At 34.0% G+C, this 21,036-nt stretch overlaps 1 protein-coding gene across 11 annotated transcripts in view; it reads left to right on the forward strand.

Moving 5' to 3' along the window:
* The window catches only part of ADGRL3 (adhesion G protein-coupled receptor L3), a 698,136-nt gene that overhangs the window by 669,866 nt on the left and 7,234 nt on the right, over nucleotides 1-21,036 (forward strand). For 10 of the 11 annotated variants that reach the window (XM_081145466.1, XM_081145468.1, XM_081145467.1 and 7 more), the window contains one exon: nucleotides 44-140. In XM_081145466.1, the coding sequence (XP_081001592.1) occupies nucleotides 44-140 (97 nt within the window). Of the gene's footprint in view, nucleotides 1-43; nucleotides 141-2,756; nucleotides 2,799-21,036 lie in introns of all 11 variants that reach the window. The other variant, XM_081145463.1, reaches the window with a different exon arrangement.

The raw sequence follows: 21,036 nt of genomic DNA on the forward strand, positions 1-21,036 counted from the left end.
ACTACTTGACGAGTTCCTTTCCTTTTCCTTCTCCTCCATCCAGAGCCGAATTCGTAGAATGTGGAATGACACAGTCCGAAAGCAGTCCGAGTCGTCCTTCATTACTGGAGATATAAACAGCTCAGCGTCACTCAACAGAGGTAATTAGAAATGCCTTTTCATAGTCATTACCTTTATGATTACCTTAAGGTATTCTTAAGTGCATTGCTTTATTTGCAACTACTGGGCCTTTTTCCTTGTGATAGGAACATTGCAGGGATATAAAACCTGGCTGAGTGTAGCAGTGTGCTCCATTATGCATAAGCCTTTCGTTTTCAGTCCTGAATTTTCAGGAAATCTTTTCTGAAAGGAAGTTAGAAACAAGAATTTTCTTTTTCTAGTCATCCGCCACTGCTATAAACTGGTGAGCTGTCAGGCCTCGTTGGAAGCAGTGAAAATGAGCAATTATGTGGCTAGATAGTCTGCTAAGCATCATAGAGTTCCACATTGTCCCAGGTATAGAGCAATTTCATAGTCTTTGTGGAAGTAAAAGTATACTGTACTGTCTAATACATACTTAATGCAACCTGTGTATTTGGTGGAAAAAAATCACATCCAATCTTAATATCTAAAAGATTTATTCAGGTAATATTGGATATTTAAAGATCTAGAAGAAAAAATAATTTATATATACATAAATGTATATGTTATAATTGTTGTGTGTGCCTGTGCTTTGGTTAAAGTGTCCCTAGGTCAGAATTCAGGTTTTTTTATGAAGTTCACTTAATCCACTCTTTTGATTATGGTTGATTTATTTTTTAATTCTCTCTCTCTGACTCTCTTACAGTGCATGTGTGTGTGTGACTAGAATTAAATTGACTGCAATAAAAATGCATAGATTCATTATTTGTGGGGAGCTAGAGCACACTACAGCCAGGGCAGGAAAATATTTAGAATATAGTATAGTTGTACCCATAAGGTGGCCTTTGTATGAGTTTATTCCAGTCGCACTGTCCTAAGAGAGACATTTTTTTCTTTTAAATATATCTTTATTGATTTCAGAGAAAGGAAAGGAGAGGGAGAGAGAGAGAGAAACATCAATGATGAGAGTCATTGACCGGCTGCCTCCTGCACGCCCCCGACTGGGGATCAAGCCCGCAACCTGGCCATGTGCCCTGACTGGGAATCGAACCGTGATCGCCTGGATCCTGGGTCGACGCTCAACCGCTAAGCCGGGCAAGAGGGACATTTTTGATGCATATATTCAGAAGTTATTTTTTATGATCAACATTATTATTTTTTTCTTACCAAACTAGGATTATTAGTTTGTTCTAAACCTGTTTCTGTCAGCTTTTTGTTACATTAAATGCTACTTAGAATCAAATAATTTAACACAGTTACGGCTTAGGATTAAGAAAGATTCAGATGCTCCTGCTCTTACATTACTTTTACTCAAGTAAGTTACATCTTATTTATACAAAAGAAGTTAGAACATGTAGTGTCCAAGGTGAATTTGATATATGGATCCATGTCATATATAACCTTAATTGACTTTCATATGTTACTTGGGCAGTGATATAGTAACTATCACCTAGTGATAAGTATTCAATGTCACTTTGGCTTAAATAAGAACAGTTAGTACAAATATACCTCCAAATATGAAGAAAATACATTAAAGTAAAACAATTTCCTTCTTGTATTTTGTTTCATTATTAGTCTACTCTTATTTGCTGAAGTATATTGATTTACATATCACTCAAGTATCCTTTTAACATCTAATTTTTAATTTTAATGGTTAGTTTGTGAAAATTTATTTAAATCTGAATACTCTAACTTTCTGACAAATTTTCGAATTATAGAAAACAAATTACTTAAAAATGCCTCAAAAGTTTAAGAACTAATTTGCTTCCATAGTGACAGATTTTTTTTATTCTGAAAATAATCCCATAGAAAATTTACAGTATGTACAAAGAAAACTATCCTTATTAATATGATTTATTAGTAGAAGAATCTTGCATCTAATGATTATAGAAACCATAAAATAATTGTTGTTTAAACAAAACATGAGATAATATGATTTAATGATGCACTGTGTATTTTCCTGCTGTAAAGATGGATAAAATATGTAAAATTATTTTGTCTAGCAAAGTGATCTAAATTTATGTAAAAATAGTAAAGTATGTAACTTAAGCGAAACTTTTTTAAGTAGATAATTTTTATGACCTTGATTTTAAGGTCAGTCACATTATATAATATTGCTGTGCCCATTTTAGTTCTTTCTCAAGAATTTCAGCAACTGGGAATATGTAACATGTAGATGACTGGGTCAATTTGAAATATATTTACAGAAAATAATATTTTATATTGACTGATCATATATTTAAATCTATTTTTTAAATCTTTAGTTTTAAAGATATTTCTTAAAGTTATTGAAAAGAACGTATGAAATTCCTCGTGACATCCGATAAGTTACTTTAATGACGACTTTGGGAGAGAGTTAGATTGAATTTATGATTTGAAGTGTGGCCAGGCAGTGATCTTTTCTTTCAAGATATATATTCTTCCTTTCCCTCGGGGACTTTAATGTTGGACATCACAGTGGTCTTCTTGATTTCCTGTATTAATTTTCTAGCCCCCAAGTCAGAAACTCCTCGTTGTATTCTCATCTCATTATTTTTTACCTTAGATCAGTGGAGTACTTTACAATTTTATTTCTTCATATTATATCTCTGAAGATAGCCTTTAACCGCCTTCTTTAATCTTGTCTTATTTCCCAGGGCCCTATCTTCCCTGCATTCAGGCGTGTGTATCATGTTTAGGTAGGTGGCACCCAAGATTCACCTTTCTGGATAAACACTTTGGTCACCTCAGCAACATAACTGTTCACCTCTGCTTATTCAAAAGATTACATTCCGTATTATTAAACAAAAATAGTCCTGCATCTTTACATCTTCATATATTCTAACTTTCCATTCATTCTTAGTTTCTTATAAGTAGCAAATTTTTAAAAATTTTCTTCTCTAAGTTAGACATATTAAATCTCTGATTTTTGCCTTTAGAACAGATCCAGTCCTTGAAAACACAAGACATTGTCTAAAAATTAGTCCTATTTTCACTGTAGGTTTTCTTTCCTATTCATACCATGCCTGATTCATTAAAAGAATATATATTTTTTAAAATTCTGTATGTCTTATCACCTATTCTCCTAAACAAGAAACCATCATTATCATCTCTGGGATCCATTAAGAGTAAAGTATCTACCATGCAGTGCAGGATCCCTTCTCAATAGTTTTTATTTTTAAAAACCATTTCTAATATTCTGTTCTTGAACCAACTTGTTACATCCTACATATCAGATTAGCTGTCTAAATTTCCCCGTGTGATAGACTTGATTACTATTGGAATTTTATCCTTGGAATCATAGGACATCTTGGAAGAGTTATTGATCATTTTCAATTCATGTAATCATTCTTATATATTCTCTTTGGGATTTTGTTATTTGGTCACCTCATCTCTTTAAAACCTTCCACTACATTGGTCCTTAGAATATCTGTATTTATGAAGATGTTTTCCTAATGTTCCCTGTACATTTTCAAATATTTTTCCCCTGCCAACTTGTTTTCTGCAATGCTACAGGTTCACACAAATCCAGAACTCCTTGAGGCCAATGCCCCAGGGCTACTGTCTGGTTAACTTCACTCGTGCCACTGAACACACAGGTAGAAAGGCTTTGCAAGAACCCTAAGATGATGGTTAATTACAGAGTCTCAAGTAAGGCTGACTCTGATCCAAACCCAAGTTTTCACAAACCCCACTACAGGGTTTATTCATTTGTTCATTTAAATATTTACTATTTTCAACCACCTTAAAGTCAGTCCTCAGTCCCCAAGCTCCTTCCACATCTGTTGGAAATCTAATCCAAATTTCTAGTTAGCTCCAACTTCCTCGCAGTAATAGAAACAATTTGTAGGTAGAGTAATCTTTCACACCTGTACCTCCTACCCACACTGTCTGCTGGCCAAATGTCATCTTGAACAATTTAGATTAACATTGCCTCTAAAACTTGAGTATGATCCGCCAGTGAATCATCTGCTAAAAAATTTCTCTGGTGGTTCAATTAATTGTTTCCACTCTTTTTGTAGATCTATGGAGAAATTGGGGTACTCTCTAAAATTCTATTTTATTAGGCTTTATTTCATCATGAATAATGTAATACCCGTTTTTTATTTAATTAGTCAAATAGATGTCAGAAACTTCAGTTTAAAATCAAGTTTTGCTGGATAGCTGCTACCAATATGCTATGGTTGCATATTACAAAAAGGTGCCCCACCCTTACCCCAGCTGTTGATTTATTGAAAAGATATGCCCCATCTGAGGGGCAGATTTAGCAAAAAGGCCTTTCTTCTTTTGGAACACTGGCTTGGCTAGCATCAAGGGTTTTTATTTCCCCCTCCCTCCCACCCTCCATCTCATCAACCTCCCACACAATGCAATTTAGATTTTTATACATGGTGAACTGACCACTAATGCTGACTTTGAGCTAAATTTGTCGTATGACAGAAGACTGATCTGTAGATGTGTAGCACTTATTTATTAAGTCTAATACATTCTCCTTTGGAGGTTCAGAGGCGTATTAATCTGTACATGCATTCTCAGTAAATTTATGTAATAGTAAAATGATGTTGGCCTATGGCAATCTTCTCATAAATTTTAAGGGTAAATTTTGACTCTCAGTGGCACACTACCTACTGAAAGGTGACCTCACTTGTTGGAAGCATTGTCAATACAAAGGGGAAAGGTGCCATCAAAGAGACATTTGCAAGTAGTTGACTTACTCACTGCAGTTATGTACAATGGTTTTGAGAATGGAATTTAAACCCAGTGATTTTGGTAAATTATTTAACTTCTTAATCTCTATACAATTGGGATACAACCAATGCCCCCTTCAGGGGGACCTAGAGAGCACTAAGTCACTTAATATATTTTAATTGGTTACAGCAGTGACTAAAACATGAATATTATTGTTATTATTATTTTATTCAGAAGTTTACTTATATCTTCTGCAACTGAAAACTGGTTCTTGCCAGTGCTCTCAAGCAGTAGGATGTTTAAATTTATCATTCACTACTGCAGGTTTTCTTTCTTTTTTTTATTTTCTAGTATTAGGTGGGAGGAATGAGGTTGTTATCTGAATGCCAAGTAAAAGAAATAATAATTTACCTAAGATGGTGCTACCCTTGAGGCTAACAAAAAGAAATCAACTAATAAAACTGAATTGTCTCTTCTAAATCAAAAATTAAATGCAAATTACATATGCCTTAGTTGTACTTTTCACTTCTGATTTGTAACCATATTTTAGCATTTAGGAAATAAAGGTAAGATATTTCTTCTCCCTACCTTAGATCATGATATAAGCAAATACAGTCTTCTCTTTCCTTCAAACCCTATCCTGCCCTCCAGAACACCAGTTCAATTCAGGCAGCCCTGCTAAATAACCAGTTCTGTAGCTCAGCAGGGATGTGACTCTTTCCTATTTTAAACTCATGTCTTCTCAGAGCCTGTATTGTCTTTCTCAGGAGGCTGGTTACTGAGACAGAAGAAACTCCACAATAAATCACCTGGCGCCTCATTAATATTCAAGCTACTAAGCATATTTTGTTTTTAAAGAAAAATGCAAATAAAAAGTGCAAGTGGTGTTTCACTGTGATTAATGATTTCTATAAATTAAAGCTACTAGGGCGAAACACTCATAGTCATTCACTGCACTTTATTAATGTCAGTAAATATAGTTTGGCTTATATGCATAAAATATGTCATATTGCCCCAAAGCCTGGCTGTTTTGAAGGATTATAAAATCATTGTTTGTAAATATTAACCAGATTCTAATATAATCTGACACCTATTTGTGAAAATTTTAACAGCAGTTAATGAGGTGCCTAAGAGTACTTGCATAGCTAACAAATCAGAATGGCATATATAATAAATTACTTTTTGTTATGAGCAAGCATTATGATGATATGAGTACAAATATAGTAAGTAGCCTATGGCAAGTATAAAATTTTTATTTGAGATTTTTCATTATATTTATAGCTAGTATTTTTTTACCTTTATATTCTTGATTTATAAATGAAGCAACAGTGCTCTCTCTGTTAATTGCTTTCCTTTGTACATGTCATTAATAAAGACAATCAGAAAATGTACCATAAGGAAATCTGTTAGAAAAAGCAGTTTAATAGCACAAAAGCAAAATAGGTACAGATTTTAAGTGAGATGCTGTGTCAAAAATATAGTTAAACAATGCTATGAATATCCTGATTTCTAACTCAAGAAGACCAAATAATTTTCAAAATGAACTCTCCATTGAAAAATGAAATATATTAACTATTGATTATTAGTCAATCAGGAGCAAATGTTCTTGCTATCAATTGTTAGCAGGAACTGAAAAAGAAAAAAAGCTTTTAAATGCTCGCCCAGTGAGTCCTTCTTGAGCTTAGCTTTTAATTTTCTCTTTGATACAAATCCTTCAAATCGTCCGACCTCTCACGGCCAATTACACAATAGTAAAAATTATTATTATTATCATTATTTTATTATATCTTTCACAGACTCCTTCACAAAGAGATTTCTTATTTTAGGGTTTATTATCTTATTGCCTTATTTATAATTGGCAGTATTTCTTACCTCTTTTATCATCAAACAAGCTACAGTGAGATTCCCTGTTAACTTCTAACTATGGTGCTACCTACAGATCATTTCCACCTTAGTTTTGAAGTGGTATTGTTTGCCACGTATAAGTTGCTGAGCATTTATAATTTTTCAAAAATATCAACTTTTTTAGAACTTAATGTGAATACTCCAACTTACCTTCAGAAATCATTGGTATTATTTTCTCTAATAGAATACAGTATGTCCCTGTATAGTTCTCAATAAATTTGTGATTTCTTCTTTGATGTGCGTAGCAATCGCTTTATTGTACACTTCATTATCTGTTATCCTTATATGAAGAAGCTGGGGTATTTTGGTAACTTGTCCAAGGTCATGTGGCTAGTAAAGGGCAAAGTCTAGATTCCAAACACAGTTTCCTGACCACAAAGCCCTATACATGGTACCTATACATGTTAACAAAATTTTTTTTTAAATATATCTTTATTGATTTTAGAGAGAGGAAGGGAGAGGGAGATAGAACATCAATGATGAGCGAGTCATTGATCAGCTGCCTCCTTCAGGCTCCCGACTGGAGATCGAACCCGCAACCCGGGCATGTGCTCTGACCGGGAATCGAACCGCCATCTCCTGGATCCTACGGCACCACTCAACCGCTGAGCCATGCCTGGCCGGGCCAAAAATTTTTATTCTCTTCTTATGATAACAGTTTTTCATGCAGGTTGCTGAAGCTTAGAATAAAGAAATTTTCCAGGAATTATTTCAAAATGATTTTTATCACCTCACATGGAAATAAGATAGTAACAGTACAGTTCTTCACATCTTTACTCCTTATTTTCCGTTCACTTAGTTGTTTCCTAAGTAGGCCTTTAGTGTGGTTTCACCCTGTTCATTTAGGGAAAGAGTAGAGAGATAGATTGGCCAACACATGTTGCTTTTCCAAAACTGGTTGATATGGAGGAGCTGCATTGCTGCACAGAATTGTTCAATTGTAACACTTAGGTTGCAAGAAGAATTTTACAATCATTCTTCTTCCCTGGAAGAATGTATTTTATTGGTAGGATCCTTATATCTTAATTTTCAGTTTCTCATATTTCACTAAAAGGATGAATATTTTAGTTAAGAAACAATTCTGTTAATAAATTGGGTAAATAACTTCTGCCTATAATCAGTAATAGAACCAAAGATACAACTTTCATGAGATCTTTGAACTCATGAACTTGGTATTCCTTGAAACTGTGTTCTCTGTCAGGACAGCGTAGCAATGCCTAGGACAAGTAGAAAAAATCTATTTGCCTGACTTCAAATAGATAGTGATAATGTTATACATTAAACTTATTACTTTTATGTACTGATTTGGTTTTAACAAAAACTGAAATGTCTTATAATTCAAAATTTTAAAACAGACAACCTAACCATACCTCTCATCTGAAAAAAAATGTACCTACTGAATTATAAAGGTTGTGATGATATAAATGCAGTATAGAATATCCAAAGTTAACAAAGTGATCAGCCTTTCAAATTATTTTTCTAAGAAGCACATATTGTTATATCTGATATTTTGAAAGTGCATAGAAATTAACTCAATTACATGAAAAAGTAAAATGTGAAAGATGTATCTATATTTAGCCAAAAACATCTACATTTAGAAAAAAGATAAGTTATTACCAATAATTATGTAATATCCAATTAAAATATTACCTGTGGAATTGCATACAAAGGCTTCTAATTTATGGAGCTCAACCTTATATACTGCATGCTATTTAAAAGTGTTTATGTGATAGGTTCCTACGATTTTCATAATAGGCTTTCTTCATCATTTATCGTTATAAGGAATGAGGGTGCTTTAAAAACCAAGACAAGTTACCCATCACATTTATGGAAAGTAATTTATAGCCTCAGAACACCACTAGTGAATTAAGAAAGATTTAAGAGGATATATAGATTGAAGGAAGATAGTTAATCTTAATATGGAAAAATAGAAACAATATAAATTTCCTGAAATGGCCTCAGTCTAAACAGAACAGATTTGATTATGATTATAGGATATAAGTCTTCTATGAACAACATTGTTGAGAATATCTTTATTCACAAATAATCTTGTTTTAATTCATATCTACTTTGCTCAAACATACTTTTTTCAAATGTAGATGCCAAATTTAAAATTCAGGTTATAGCCAAGATAGACCTTTTTCATGTAAGTTAAAATAATTGCACAATATAAGACAGTATGCCAGTATAGGGCAGAGAATTATATGAAGTCATATTTTCGTCACACTGGTAAATTATGTTATGTTGTTAAATAGTTATTATACTTTTCTTTGTCCTGAGTTTTGTTTTATTTAGCAAAAATGCATAAGCAATGTGTGATTTACAAATAAATACAGTTGTGGGGTTGACTGCATACCACATACTACATGCTGCATTCTTACTAAAAATAACTGTGATTTACTGTTGGATTGCTTGTGGTTAAGCAAACTTGGCTTGTTATCTTTAGGTTCAGTATTCTTTGTTTTGAGTACTATGACGATGTATTCAACATATCCGAGTTAATAGCACACAGAAATGCATGCCTTTGACTACAGAAGACGAGCTTTAGAGATGAATGAGTGTGGAAGATAGGTTCATCATTTCTTCTGCAGACCAGCAACTTCCTCTATTGTGAAGCAAAGATTTACCAACAATTCTGAGCTCCAATTCTACCAGTGTTGGCTTGAGAGGTCAGAAAATTTCACATCTCTGAGCAGCTTTGCTTTCAGCTAATTATGTGCAAAACAACAGTGAATATCTAATGGCATCAGTTCATCTGCAACACAGTTGTGTTGCATTTCGTGGCAATAAATGTATAATTTATAATATAATATAACATAATATAGCATAATATAATTATAATATAAAAATAATAAAACTTTAGGGAGAAAGTATACTTTAGATTTAGTTAAAGAAGGAGTTCTTAAAAACAAAATAAAAATCATAACTAAAAGAAAAAGTTCTTAACTCAAAATTTAAAAATAGTACTCATAACTGGTGAGATATTGGGAGAAAGCATAAACAACACATAATTAACAAACAAGATGTTAGAGCCCACACTGTATAAAGAATGTTTAAAAATAAATAAGCAAAATTCAACAACTCAGTATATATGTGAACAAAAGAACAGGAAATTCACAGAATAGAAAACCCTTAAGGCCAATAAAGATGTGAAAAATTAGCCCATCTCTCTGGTAATCAGGGAAATACAATGTATAACACTATCAAATTGCCAAAAATGTCAGCCTGACAATACCAAGTCCTAGCTAGAATTTGAGAAATATATACTGTTCACCGAAGTGTGAATTGGTACAAACACATTTGGCAGCATTTTGAAAATATGTTGTAAATTGAAAATGTGGACAACATATTACCCAGTGATTTGTCTTTTAAGTATTTATTATAGAAAATGTATGTGTCTGGACAAGAAGACATTTATAAAGAAAGTTAGTGCAAAACAAAGGGGAAACAGACTAGGTAATTTCTAGGGTTCACAGCTTTAAAGCTCTGAATTTATGTATTAAAATAGAGGCAACACCTCTGTATTCAGAATATTTCTTTCTTATTGAACTAACAGCAACCCAATCTGTAATCTGGAGAATACATGTCATTGGAATCCATATTAATAGATTCCCAGTGACTGAATTAGCTATTAAAAGAAGCTAAAGTATCTCGGAACCATTTGAAAAAATTTAATAGGCTGGTTGATTAAATTTTAATAGCAAACTTGTTGGCTATTAAAAGTACACAGTGTGATAAATCAAGATGTCAGCTCTTCAATTTATGACTTTAGAAAAAAAATGATGAAAGAGTTCTTAGCTTTCAAGAAAATATTTCTTCCCTGACACTGTAATTTCATTCATTGTTTGAATACAAAGAGTAAAAAAATATAAAATTATGGTTTCTGTGGATTTTAAAGTTACCTTATTTAACTTTCAAGAATAGCATGTAGATTCTGTTAGTTTTATATTATAAACGACTCAGTCTTCATTTACATGGCTGTCTCTATTTTATAAAACAGACCTTTAAAATTGAGCTAACCATTGCTTGCACTGTCTTCCCGTAGATCATGAGTTGATACTGTTTTGTAACGTAGAAAAGCAAAACATAGTAAACAACATACTTAAAATAGACAGTGCCTGCCGAATCAGTTCTTCATAGTTCTAGAAGCCTTTTGTATATATTTACATTTATTTTTATTTGTGTCATGTAAATTAATACATGAATAGAAAAATTAAATAATCAAACATTACAGAAAAGCAAATGAAAAAGTAATGCGTTCCTCAAAGGTTCCTTATAAAATTTTGTTGAAGCATATTTTGGGGAGAGAATGCTAAAGATCATTGACTTGTTTAGACTGCCAGAAGCATGAGACATTGGAAACGGTAGATATCTCTAGACCTGTGTTTCTTCATATGTGACATGGTTGTGGTAGACAGATTATGTTACAACCTCACTCAGCTCTAAGCTCTAAGTTCTAGCCTTTCTCTATAATGATTTTTTGCAATTGGTTAGAAGATACTGAACTCTGTGAAAAGGAAATAAAAGCCACAGCACCATTTCACCAGGAAGAAGCGCAGGCGTTTGTGCCTGCCCAACTGAGCACACCAACACAGACCTAAAGCATTTTACATACAATTGTAATGGTTTCACGATGTCATAGACACCATTTCCTAGTAAAGTATCCCTCGCCTTTCACTGAAGTTAGCATTCTAGTTCTACAGAAAATACTAGAGTATCATTAGTGAAACTATACAAGGTGGGGCAAAAGTAAGTTTACTGTTGTTCGTATGAAAAGTAATACAATAAATAATACAGGAATAAACTCTGTGTTTCGTGTGTTCACAACTGTTAACCTACTTTTGCCCCACCCAGTATTTACTTGCACAAAATGAAGTCTCCGTTATAGGCCAAAATTAAGATGTGAAGACAAAGGCAGGGGCATTATTCAATAGTAACTCTGCTTTATCTATAACTGATTTATGTATATCAGTTTATGTACATAATGGAGATGACTTCATAAGAGAAAAATGTCAAATCAAGGGAAAGAACCATGAGGGAATGGGATGGAGGTTGATGTATATTAAGGAAGAAAGAACCGTCTGGTTTAAAGTGTCTTGTTGAGAAAAAACACAACATATACCATCCTATATATTTATAAATCACAAGAATTTTAAAATTGGAGCATATTGATATGTGACTGCTAAAGAATGGATGTATTGATTTGGCTCATTAGATCACCACGGTCTGGAAATATGAAATTTTTCCCATTCAATATAATCAAATAAGAATGTAAGTACTTTTTTTTTTTTTAATGAAGTGTGAGGGACAGAGCACAATGACAGTTCAAGTTATTTTAAGAGCTTTTCATACACCTTTGTTAGCCTGTGTTCAGGAAGAAGCGTTGTTTGAATTATGTTTCTGAGTGATAGAGTACAGATTCAAGTGGGATCCCACTGTCATCTTTTTCAGATCTGTTCTTTATGTCATAATCTCGAAGCACAGGGATCTGACTTGGGTTCTTTGTCAGTCTTCAATTTTATGTACCACACTGAACTGGCCTAGACAGTCAGAGCCTCCCAGTGTCAAAACACCTCTTTTTATTTTCATGCGAAAAGACATATCACAGTTTTGTGGTAAAAATACACACTCAAAAATAGTATAGTCATTTCATTCAAATTTCACTAATTCAGAAACATTTACATCAGCCTCTATCTTCAGGTACAAATAAAAGAAAAAAGAAAAAGACTCCCCCTGGCCAGGTGGCTCTGTTGGTCGGAGCATCGACCTCTACACCAAAAAGTTGCGGGTTCCATCCCCAGTCAGGGCAGATACCTAGGTTTTGGGTTTGATCCAGTTCCGGCATGTAAGGGAGTCAACGGATTGATGTTTCTGCCTCACATCAAGCTTTCTCTCTCCCTCTCTCTCCCCCTCTCTCTCTGTTTCTCTCTCTCTCTCTCTCTGATGTTTCTCTCTCTGTTTCTATCTCTGTTTTGCTCGCTCTCTGTTTCTCTCTCTCTGTTTCTCTCTCTGTTTCTCTCTCTGTTTCTCTCTGTTTCTCTCTCTCTCTCTGTTTCTCTCTCTCTCTCTGTTTCTCTCTGATGTTTCTTTCTCTCCCTTCCCTTTCTCAAAAAAAAAAAAACCAATAAAGAGATCCTTGGGTGCGGATTAAAAGAGAATAAAAAAGTCTCTTCTTAAAATGACTATGATTTTACACTTCATCTTTTTCCGTAGCTCTAGCGGTCCGACTTCCAGGTAATTGTCAGAAAAAACGTTCTTAAGTTTTTCGTATGGACTAGGAAAATCCCACTTGCTTTGTATTACACTTTCACCAGGAAGAAAAGGCTTTGTGGTCGGCCTTTTGTTGACAGTTTTGTTGGTGCTTCACATATAATGAAATTCCGTGTTAATTCCTTTCCCATGGCTTTATTAGAGAGCTGACTCTGTTTCTGACAGCACATAAGCAGGTATGAGTGGACTGTAGCCAGGATTTAGTGAGTCGGATAATTAAGGACGCCTATTTTTACATAGCCACTTTGAGCTTTCAGCTTTTTGCCCAATTTGAGCTTTTTGAGTCCTGTGTTTTTTTCCCACCTATTTATTATCTACAATTAGTATTGAGTGTTTATTTCTGCTTTAAAAGTTTCGGTGTTATACTATGTGGCATAATTAAAGCTACAAGGAAATAAATCACATTAGGAATTGCATAATTGACACTCCTAAAAAATTTACTCAAATTATAAAACCACTCATAGTTGATAAAATGACTTTGTTTTAGTTTTATATTTTCTCGATGCCAGAGATTTCACATAGGTTTTTTCATCAATTAAGAAAATATTTATTGAGCTCTAGGAACTATTCTAGACACTTAGAATAGAACAATGAAAAAACCCTGTTTTCCTGGGACTCCCTGTTTTCCTGGGGCTTCCATTTCCAGTGAAATTAGCACATAAACCTTCTTTTCATATATGTAGTGCTGTAACTTTCTCCCTCCCCACCCCCAGCAGCAACTTAGGTATTTGTGTCTTCAAACTGTCTAACCAGTAAGCTTAACTTTGCAGCTGAAAAACAGTGACAGATGGTCTGTAAACACTGATCTTCTTGGAAGTCTTCAGCAATTTCACAGCTATTAGAAGGGAAGTTTACAAATCAGAAGTTGGTTGGAGGGAAGGGGAATAGACAGCATCGACAGAACCTTGGAACACTGCCTCAGAATTCAGAGAGACCTGAGTAAGTGGGGGAAACAACCAGAAACAAACAGAATAGACTTCAGCAGACAAGCGAATTGCAGTGCGGCTCTAGAGAAAAGAACAAAGTAACTGCACGTAAAAGGCAGAGGAAGACAGGTTCTGTTCAAGTTTGGGGTAAAAGATCTGGGCGTTGGCAACAAGCTATTGTTTTTTTGTTTTGTTTTTGTTTTTGCAACACAGTGCGTGCCACCTTTCAAGGTATAATTGAAATACCTAAATATGAGTGGGGAGTGTAGGAATCATGTGGTAGTAACTCCTAGGAAAACTGTACATGTTTTGGATGTTGACAGGAAGAGTGACATCTTTAGGTCACTGCAAGCCCTGAGTGTCCATGAAAAGCATGAAAGTGCATTGACTTCATTCACCTTCGCCAGGCGAATCAAATGAGGGATAATTAATTGGTTGGTTACTCCAACATGTCCCTCTTTCTTTTGTACTAGCAAACCCATAGAGCTCATGGGTAACTTAATACTCCTTGTAAAACATTAATCATCAAATTTCATATTCCACTTTGGATTTCCTGTTACTGAGCCCTCACTTGAAATATAACTCTCCATTTTCAGGACTGAAGTTAGTTTCAGTGACATTAATTGCATTGGTTTCAAATGGTGCATGAGGTATAAAAGTGAGTGATAATAAAAAAGCAATTTAAAGTATGATTCTTTTCCTATCTGAAAAAGGTCCTCAATACCAAGGATAAAATGGAAAATGTTTCTAAAGTTTTTAATTATTTTTTGTAAGTTTATATGTGGTTTTAGATTTAACAGAACAGCAAGTGGCTCTCCAATTATGATTGTATGTCACTCATTATGGCTGTAGATAATTAACTGATTCTGGATTGCACCCAATTTGTGGAAGCACCCTACCAAAGCCAGCAAGTTGACATTGAATATCATCCCATTTAGCCAACATTGTGTCATAGCACAGTTGTATGCCAGTAGCATTTCTACTACGGTTGTTGGCCTTCCCACATTACCAGGAATTGATCATAAATAAAATGAACTTTAAAACTCAGTCTTTGTCCTGGTCGGGTGGCTCAGTTGTTTGGAGTGTCTTCCCATACACCAAAAGGTCACAGGTTCGATTTCTAGTCAGGGCACATAGCCAGGTTGTGGGTTCAATCCCAGGTCAGGGCACCGAGAGAGGCAACTGATTGATGTTTATTTCTCACATGGATGTTTCTCTCTCTCCCTTCCTCTCTCTAAAATCATATCCTCTGGTAAGGATTAAAAAAAAACTAAAAAAAAAATCTCAATCTTCCTACAATTCTACAAAATAGGAAGATCACTTGAATAAAACATCTTCACATAATTTGTGGAGAAAATAACAGTCCTTCTACATTAATAGTTTTACAGATAAAAGTACTTTATATCCAAAAAAAATTTTTTTTAAATTGGAAAAATCTGAAAATGAACTGTATGCTACGAAAGATACAACCAGATGAATTATCTATAAAGATTTTGATAGCTTCACTATAATTTTATTATGGAACTCTATTTTGGTATGATTACAGTTTTTTTGTTGTTCTTATATTCTTAGATTTTTATAAACTGCACAGATAAACAAAAACCAAAATACTGAGTCACCAACTTCTTGCTTATGTTTGATTCATCCCAACTCAATGGTTTCCTTATTCTAAAGCACAGATTATCTTCTCTTTTAGAGTGTTTATTCTTTTATTTATTTTTATTCTCTTTATTTTTATTGAGGTATAATTGACATACAACATTATATTAGTTTCAGGAGTGCAAAATAATGATTCGATATTTGTCTATTTTCAAAATGATTACCCCGATGAGTCATACATAGTTACAAAACTTTTTTTCTTGTAATGAGAACACTTAAGCAGAGCACCTTGCTATACATTAGTATAGAAAATATATATATAACAAATATATATATAAAACAAATGAATATTTTATTTTATACGCTGTGTGAAGCAAGAGAAATAGTAGCATGCAATTTTTGTAGCCTACTGTTTGTTTTCCAATTAGTTCAGTTTAAATACTGTGTGGCAATGAAGGGACATGTGTAGCAATGGAGATATGAATCACAGCCATAAAGATTTTACCCCTTATTTGATTTGTGATGGAGTGTAAAGAGTATGGACAATTTTATATTTTTAAGGTTTTTACCCTAGTTCAATATATTAAGTTGCTTACATCTTTCATTTTCTATTTAAGTGCTTATTTGGAGTAATTTTAGAAAGTAATTATTTCTATTAGAAGACTAACTTTCCTTTTCACTTGAAAAATAGGCTAGAATAATAAATATGTAATAGCAGGTATAACCTACATGTAATTTGCTTTTTAAAAATATTTTGCAGACCAAATCCTATCTCTTAACAATCTGAAATTTGTGTCACATCAACAATATACATGTTTAAGGTTTACAATATTCCATTCCATATCTGAAAAGCACTATAGCCAACTCTTTAATATTTTCTTATTAATTTTTCATGTATTTAATTTATTAATGGAAATACTATCCTGATATACATATTATATGATAAATTGACATTCTGCCTTTACACTGTGTAAAAACATATATATATATATATATACACACACACACACACATATATATGTTGTACAACTTCAGCAAATAGTCATCAAGTACTTAGTGAAAGATTCAATGCTAGTTCTATGCTCATTCTTGGCAGTATGTGTAAGATGCAAACACATGCTTATTTCTTGAAAGAACTGAAACTTTCCATCTCTAGAGATCTGACAAGCTATACTGCCCTTTAAATCAAGAGATATTCACTACCCAATGTTGACATTAAAATATTTGTTATATGACTGAGACTTTACCATATGGCAAAGAGCTATAATTTTTAAAAAGTTAAAATTCCCGGGACAAATTTTTCCTTCTCATTTTTTAACATTTTCTACAAGTGACTAAATGTTGTTTATTCATTCAACATCAATTACTTTTTATTTTCAGATCATTGTGGAGTCACTTGCAGTTATATGAAATACAGAAGTCATCTACCTTTTACCAGGTTTCCCTCGATAAATATCTTGTAAAACTATACTACAGTATCACAGCCAGGGTATTGACATTAATATAATCCACCAAGCTGACTCAGATTTCTTCAATAGTTCTTAATTTAATTGTATTTGTGTGTGTGTTCTATGCAATTCTATCACAAGAGTAGGTTCTTGTCTACGCCACCACAATCAATGTCCAGAGTAGTTCCACCTGGATCTACGTGAAGACGCCTCAGGTTGCTCTCTTATGACCTTATGCACTTACCGTCCCTTCCATCTCTAACCCTGTGCAATCAGTCAGTTCCCTAATTCTTGAATTTTGTCATTTCAAGAATGTTAGTATATAACTGAATCACACAGTATATAATAACCTTTAGAAGTATCTTTTTTACTCAGTACCTTTCTCTACAGATTCATCCAGGTTATTATGTGCATCGTTTGTTCCTTCCTATTGCTAAGTAGTACTTCAGGGTTTGCATGCATCACAGATTGTTTAACCCTTCGCCAGTTGAAGGACATCTTGGCTGTTTCCCATTAGGGCCTATGACAAATAAATCTGCCATGAGCATCCATATGCAGGTTCTGTGTAACCATGAATTTCCGTTTCTCTGGGATAAAAGTCCCAGGGTACAACTGGGGAGCTATTACGGTAATGGTACTTTCAGTTTTATAAGAATCTGCCAAACTGTTTTCCAGAGTAGCTGTACTGTTTTACATTCGCACCAGCAAAATGAGTGATCATTTTTCTTCATCCTTTCCAGCGTTCGATATTGTCTCCATTTTTATTTTCAGTATGTGGTGACACCTCATTGTGATTTTAATCCGTTTTTCCATAATGGCTAATAGCAGTACTTCCCTTAGCTCCTTTGCCATCTTGATACCCTCGACCATGAAATGTGTTGATGCCTTTGGCCCATTTCTAACTGAAATGATTCTGTGTGTGTGTGTGTGTGTGTGTGTGTGTGTTTTGTTTGTTGGTTTTTTTATTGTTGACTTTTGAAAGTTTTTTCTGTGTTCCAGATACTAGCTCTTTGTTGGATTGCAAACATTTGTAAATTTGTTTGCAGATATTTTCTCATCTATGGATTATATTTTCATTCTTTAATATGTGTGTATATTTAAAGTAGCATATACTAGAGTGCTGAGCCTATCCTATACAGCTTGTGCTTTCCTTTCCTCGGTCGTTTTTTCTTTCTTCATCATCTCCCATGCATACACGTTCTGCCTATCATTTCCATACATCCCTAATTATATTTAATAAAACTGCTCCTCTGATTTTTTGATTTTTTTGTTAAATGGCTTTGGAGGGTGGGAGGTTGCAACTCATACTGATGGTATATTAGAAACTAAGTACATCTGTTCACAAGAGATGAAAAAATCTAACTTTGTTACTTCACTCTGCCAGAGTCCAAACAACCAGTTGGAAAATGGAAAATAGAATATGTATATTGCTTGATACCATGGAGTTAATATTTTATTTAAAATAATACCCATATTACCATTTTATCAGATTTGTCAGTTCACCTAATTAGTATGCTTACAATGGTGTACTAATAAGAGTGAATATATTTTATTTTATTTCAACTTAAATAATGGCTCCTCCTAAAACTTTAAGAAATGTAAAATTCTTCTGTTGTGTCAACAGCTGCTCTCCAAATGAGTGTTTTAAATGTTGCCTTTTATTCTCTTTTACTTTCATTGAAAACAACCCAATGGTTTCTGTGAATGAGGGGTATTTTTTTAAGTTTAGCTTCTCTTTCTTTGTTTTCAACTCTTGTTTTGTGTTTTGTTTGTATAAAAGACTGTATTTTGCTTTTTTTTTAGTTTTTATTTTTAGCAAGCATGGGAATATACTCTTGCTTATTCTTTGGAAAAGAGAACACCCTAAATGTGGCTTAATCAACATTGTAAATCATTTTATTTCTTTTCCATTGACTTGGATATGTGCATTGTTGGAAACATGTGTGCTTTATTGGCATATATTTTTTAGTCTAATTAGCTGCCTGCCTGTAATCAGGACTATATCAACTGTTGTCATTCTAAATGTTTCCTTTCTTTTTTTCAAACACATTTGCCTGATTGACCTGTTTTTTTCTCTGTCTTTCTATGGGGCTGCTCCAGGAGCCATGGCTAATCATCTTATAAGCAATGCTCTGCTTCGTCCGCATGGTACTAACAATCCCTATAATACATTGCTTGGGGAACCGGCGGTCTGTAACAACCCTTCTGTCAGCATGTACAACGCACAAGGTGTGCTGGAGTTTATCTTAATTTTCTCAAGTGAGAGTCCCATTTTCTGTAGCTTTTATGGCCACGTTCTATTTTTCTTTCCTTCCTCCTGCCTTTTCTTTCTTTTGGAAGCAGACACACAGATTCCTTTCACCTTCTACCGCTCTTGGTGCTTTTATTTTCCATTTTCCTTAGGTTTTCCATAATGAGAAATGGATTCCTTCCTTCTGATAAACAAATGCTTGATTCATCAATATGTGTTTGTTTCTTTGTAATGTTATAAAATGTATTGTGGCTTGTCAGTACTTTTCTTGTTGTTGATTTCTATAATGAATATCCATGTATTTATTTTGAGAAACAAGATATTTACCTAAGGTAAGTAAGATAAAGGAATGCTTGACCCACTAGTCTTAATGTTATAAGATTAAGTAATCGTACACTGTTATACCATGGAGCACACTCTAAGCACAAAGCGTCAGGACTGATGAAAGCATTTGTATCAGCTCCAGGGAAAATTACACTGAACTAAAACATGGAGGAAAGAGCAGTGAACTGAACAGCAGCAGATCAGGTCCTACCCTAGCTTTCTAGTGCCCATGTGAGCTGGTTCAGGACGGTTACAAAATCCTTTTTCTACTATGTCTACATGTTAAAAACAAGGCTTTTGAATATGGTTCCTCTCCATCCTCTGGTTTTAAATGACATAAAATTTAATTGTGCCCTGGCCGGCATCATCCTGTGCAACAAAAGGTTGGCAGTTCAGCTCTCACATCGATGCTGCTTTAGCTCTCTCCCTCTCCCTTCCACTCTCTTTAAAAATTAATTTTAAAATATTTTTTAAAAATTTGTTTATCAAACAAATAAGCATAAATCTCTTTAAACCACTTATAATATTGAAGATAAGACATTAAAAATATCCATATCATATGTAAAGAGACCACGGGGAGAAAAAATTCAAATAAAAGTTTTATTTAAAAAAATTCTAGTCAGTGATCTACTTATTTAAATTATATTTGAAAGAAAATTCACTGTAACACAGACTTTTAAAATTCCTTCAAGTTGGATGTGACAGATTTACAGTGTTTTTATTTTTTCAGGCAATTTTGAATAAAATTAGTCTTATCCTCTGTGAGAACCATTGTGGGAGTTTTTTGTTTGTTTTCCTTCTCAGTCAGAGGTAGAACATTCGGAGCATGAGTGCCTAAAATTTAGTGTGAATGCCCATTGGAGAAAAGTATGTTTCAGCATGGCCACTGCATGTCTAAAGCCATCTGAGCTTCCCAGGTGACACCTTGCCAACTAAAAAGGATGATTTTAAGTTATTTCTAAATACCGAAGTCATTAATTCAGAAGTGACTTCAGGAATACAGTCAAATTGTTTGTCAATAGGATAAAGTAATTAAGCAAACTTTACATTGTATTAGCTTTCTTAAGGCCCACACATCTAAGAATAGAGTTTTAGAATCAAAGGAAGGAACAGAGCTCATTGGGTCCTCTTTGTGACACTGCTGACATTCTGTCCATCTGTGCTAATGTATTTTCTCTAACATGACCCTTCCCAGCTCAGGATTTCATATATAATTGACCCTTGTACGTCAGGGGTTGGGAGTGCCCAACCCCCATGCAGTAAAAAATGTGCATGTAACTTTTGATTTCCCGAAAACTAATAGCCTACTGTTGACTAGAAACATTAGCAATTACATAAACAGCTTAACTTTTAATTCATATGTTATATGTATTATATGCTGTCATCTTACAATAAAGTTAGAGAAAAGAAAATGTTATTAAGAAAATCATAAGGAGCCCTAGCCAGTTTGGCTCAGTGGTTAGAGCATTGGCCTGTGGACTGAAGGGTCCCTGGTTCAATTCTGGCCAAGGGCACATACCTCCGT

The sequence above is a fragment of the Miniopterus schreibersii genome (assembly GCF_964146895.1).
Source record: "Miniopterus schreibersii genome assembly, chromosome: 1".
NCBI lineage: Eukaryota > Metazoa > Chordata > Mammalia > Chiroptera > Miniopteridae > Miniopterus > Miniopterus schreibersii.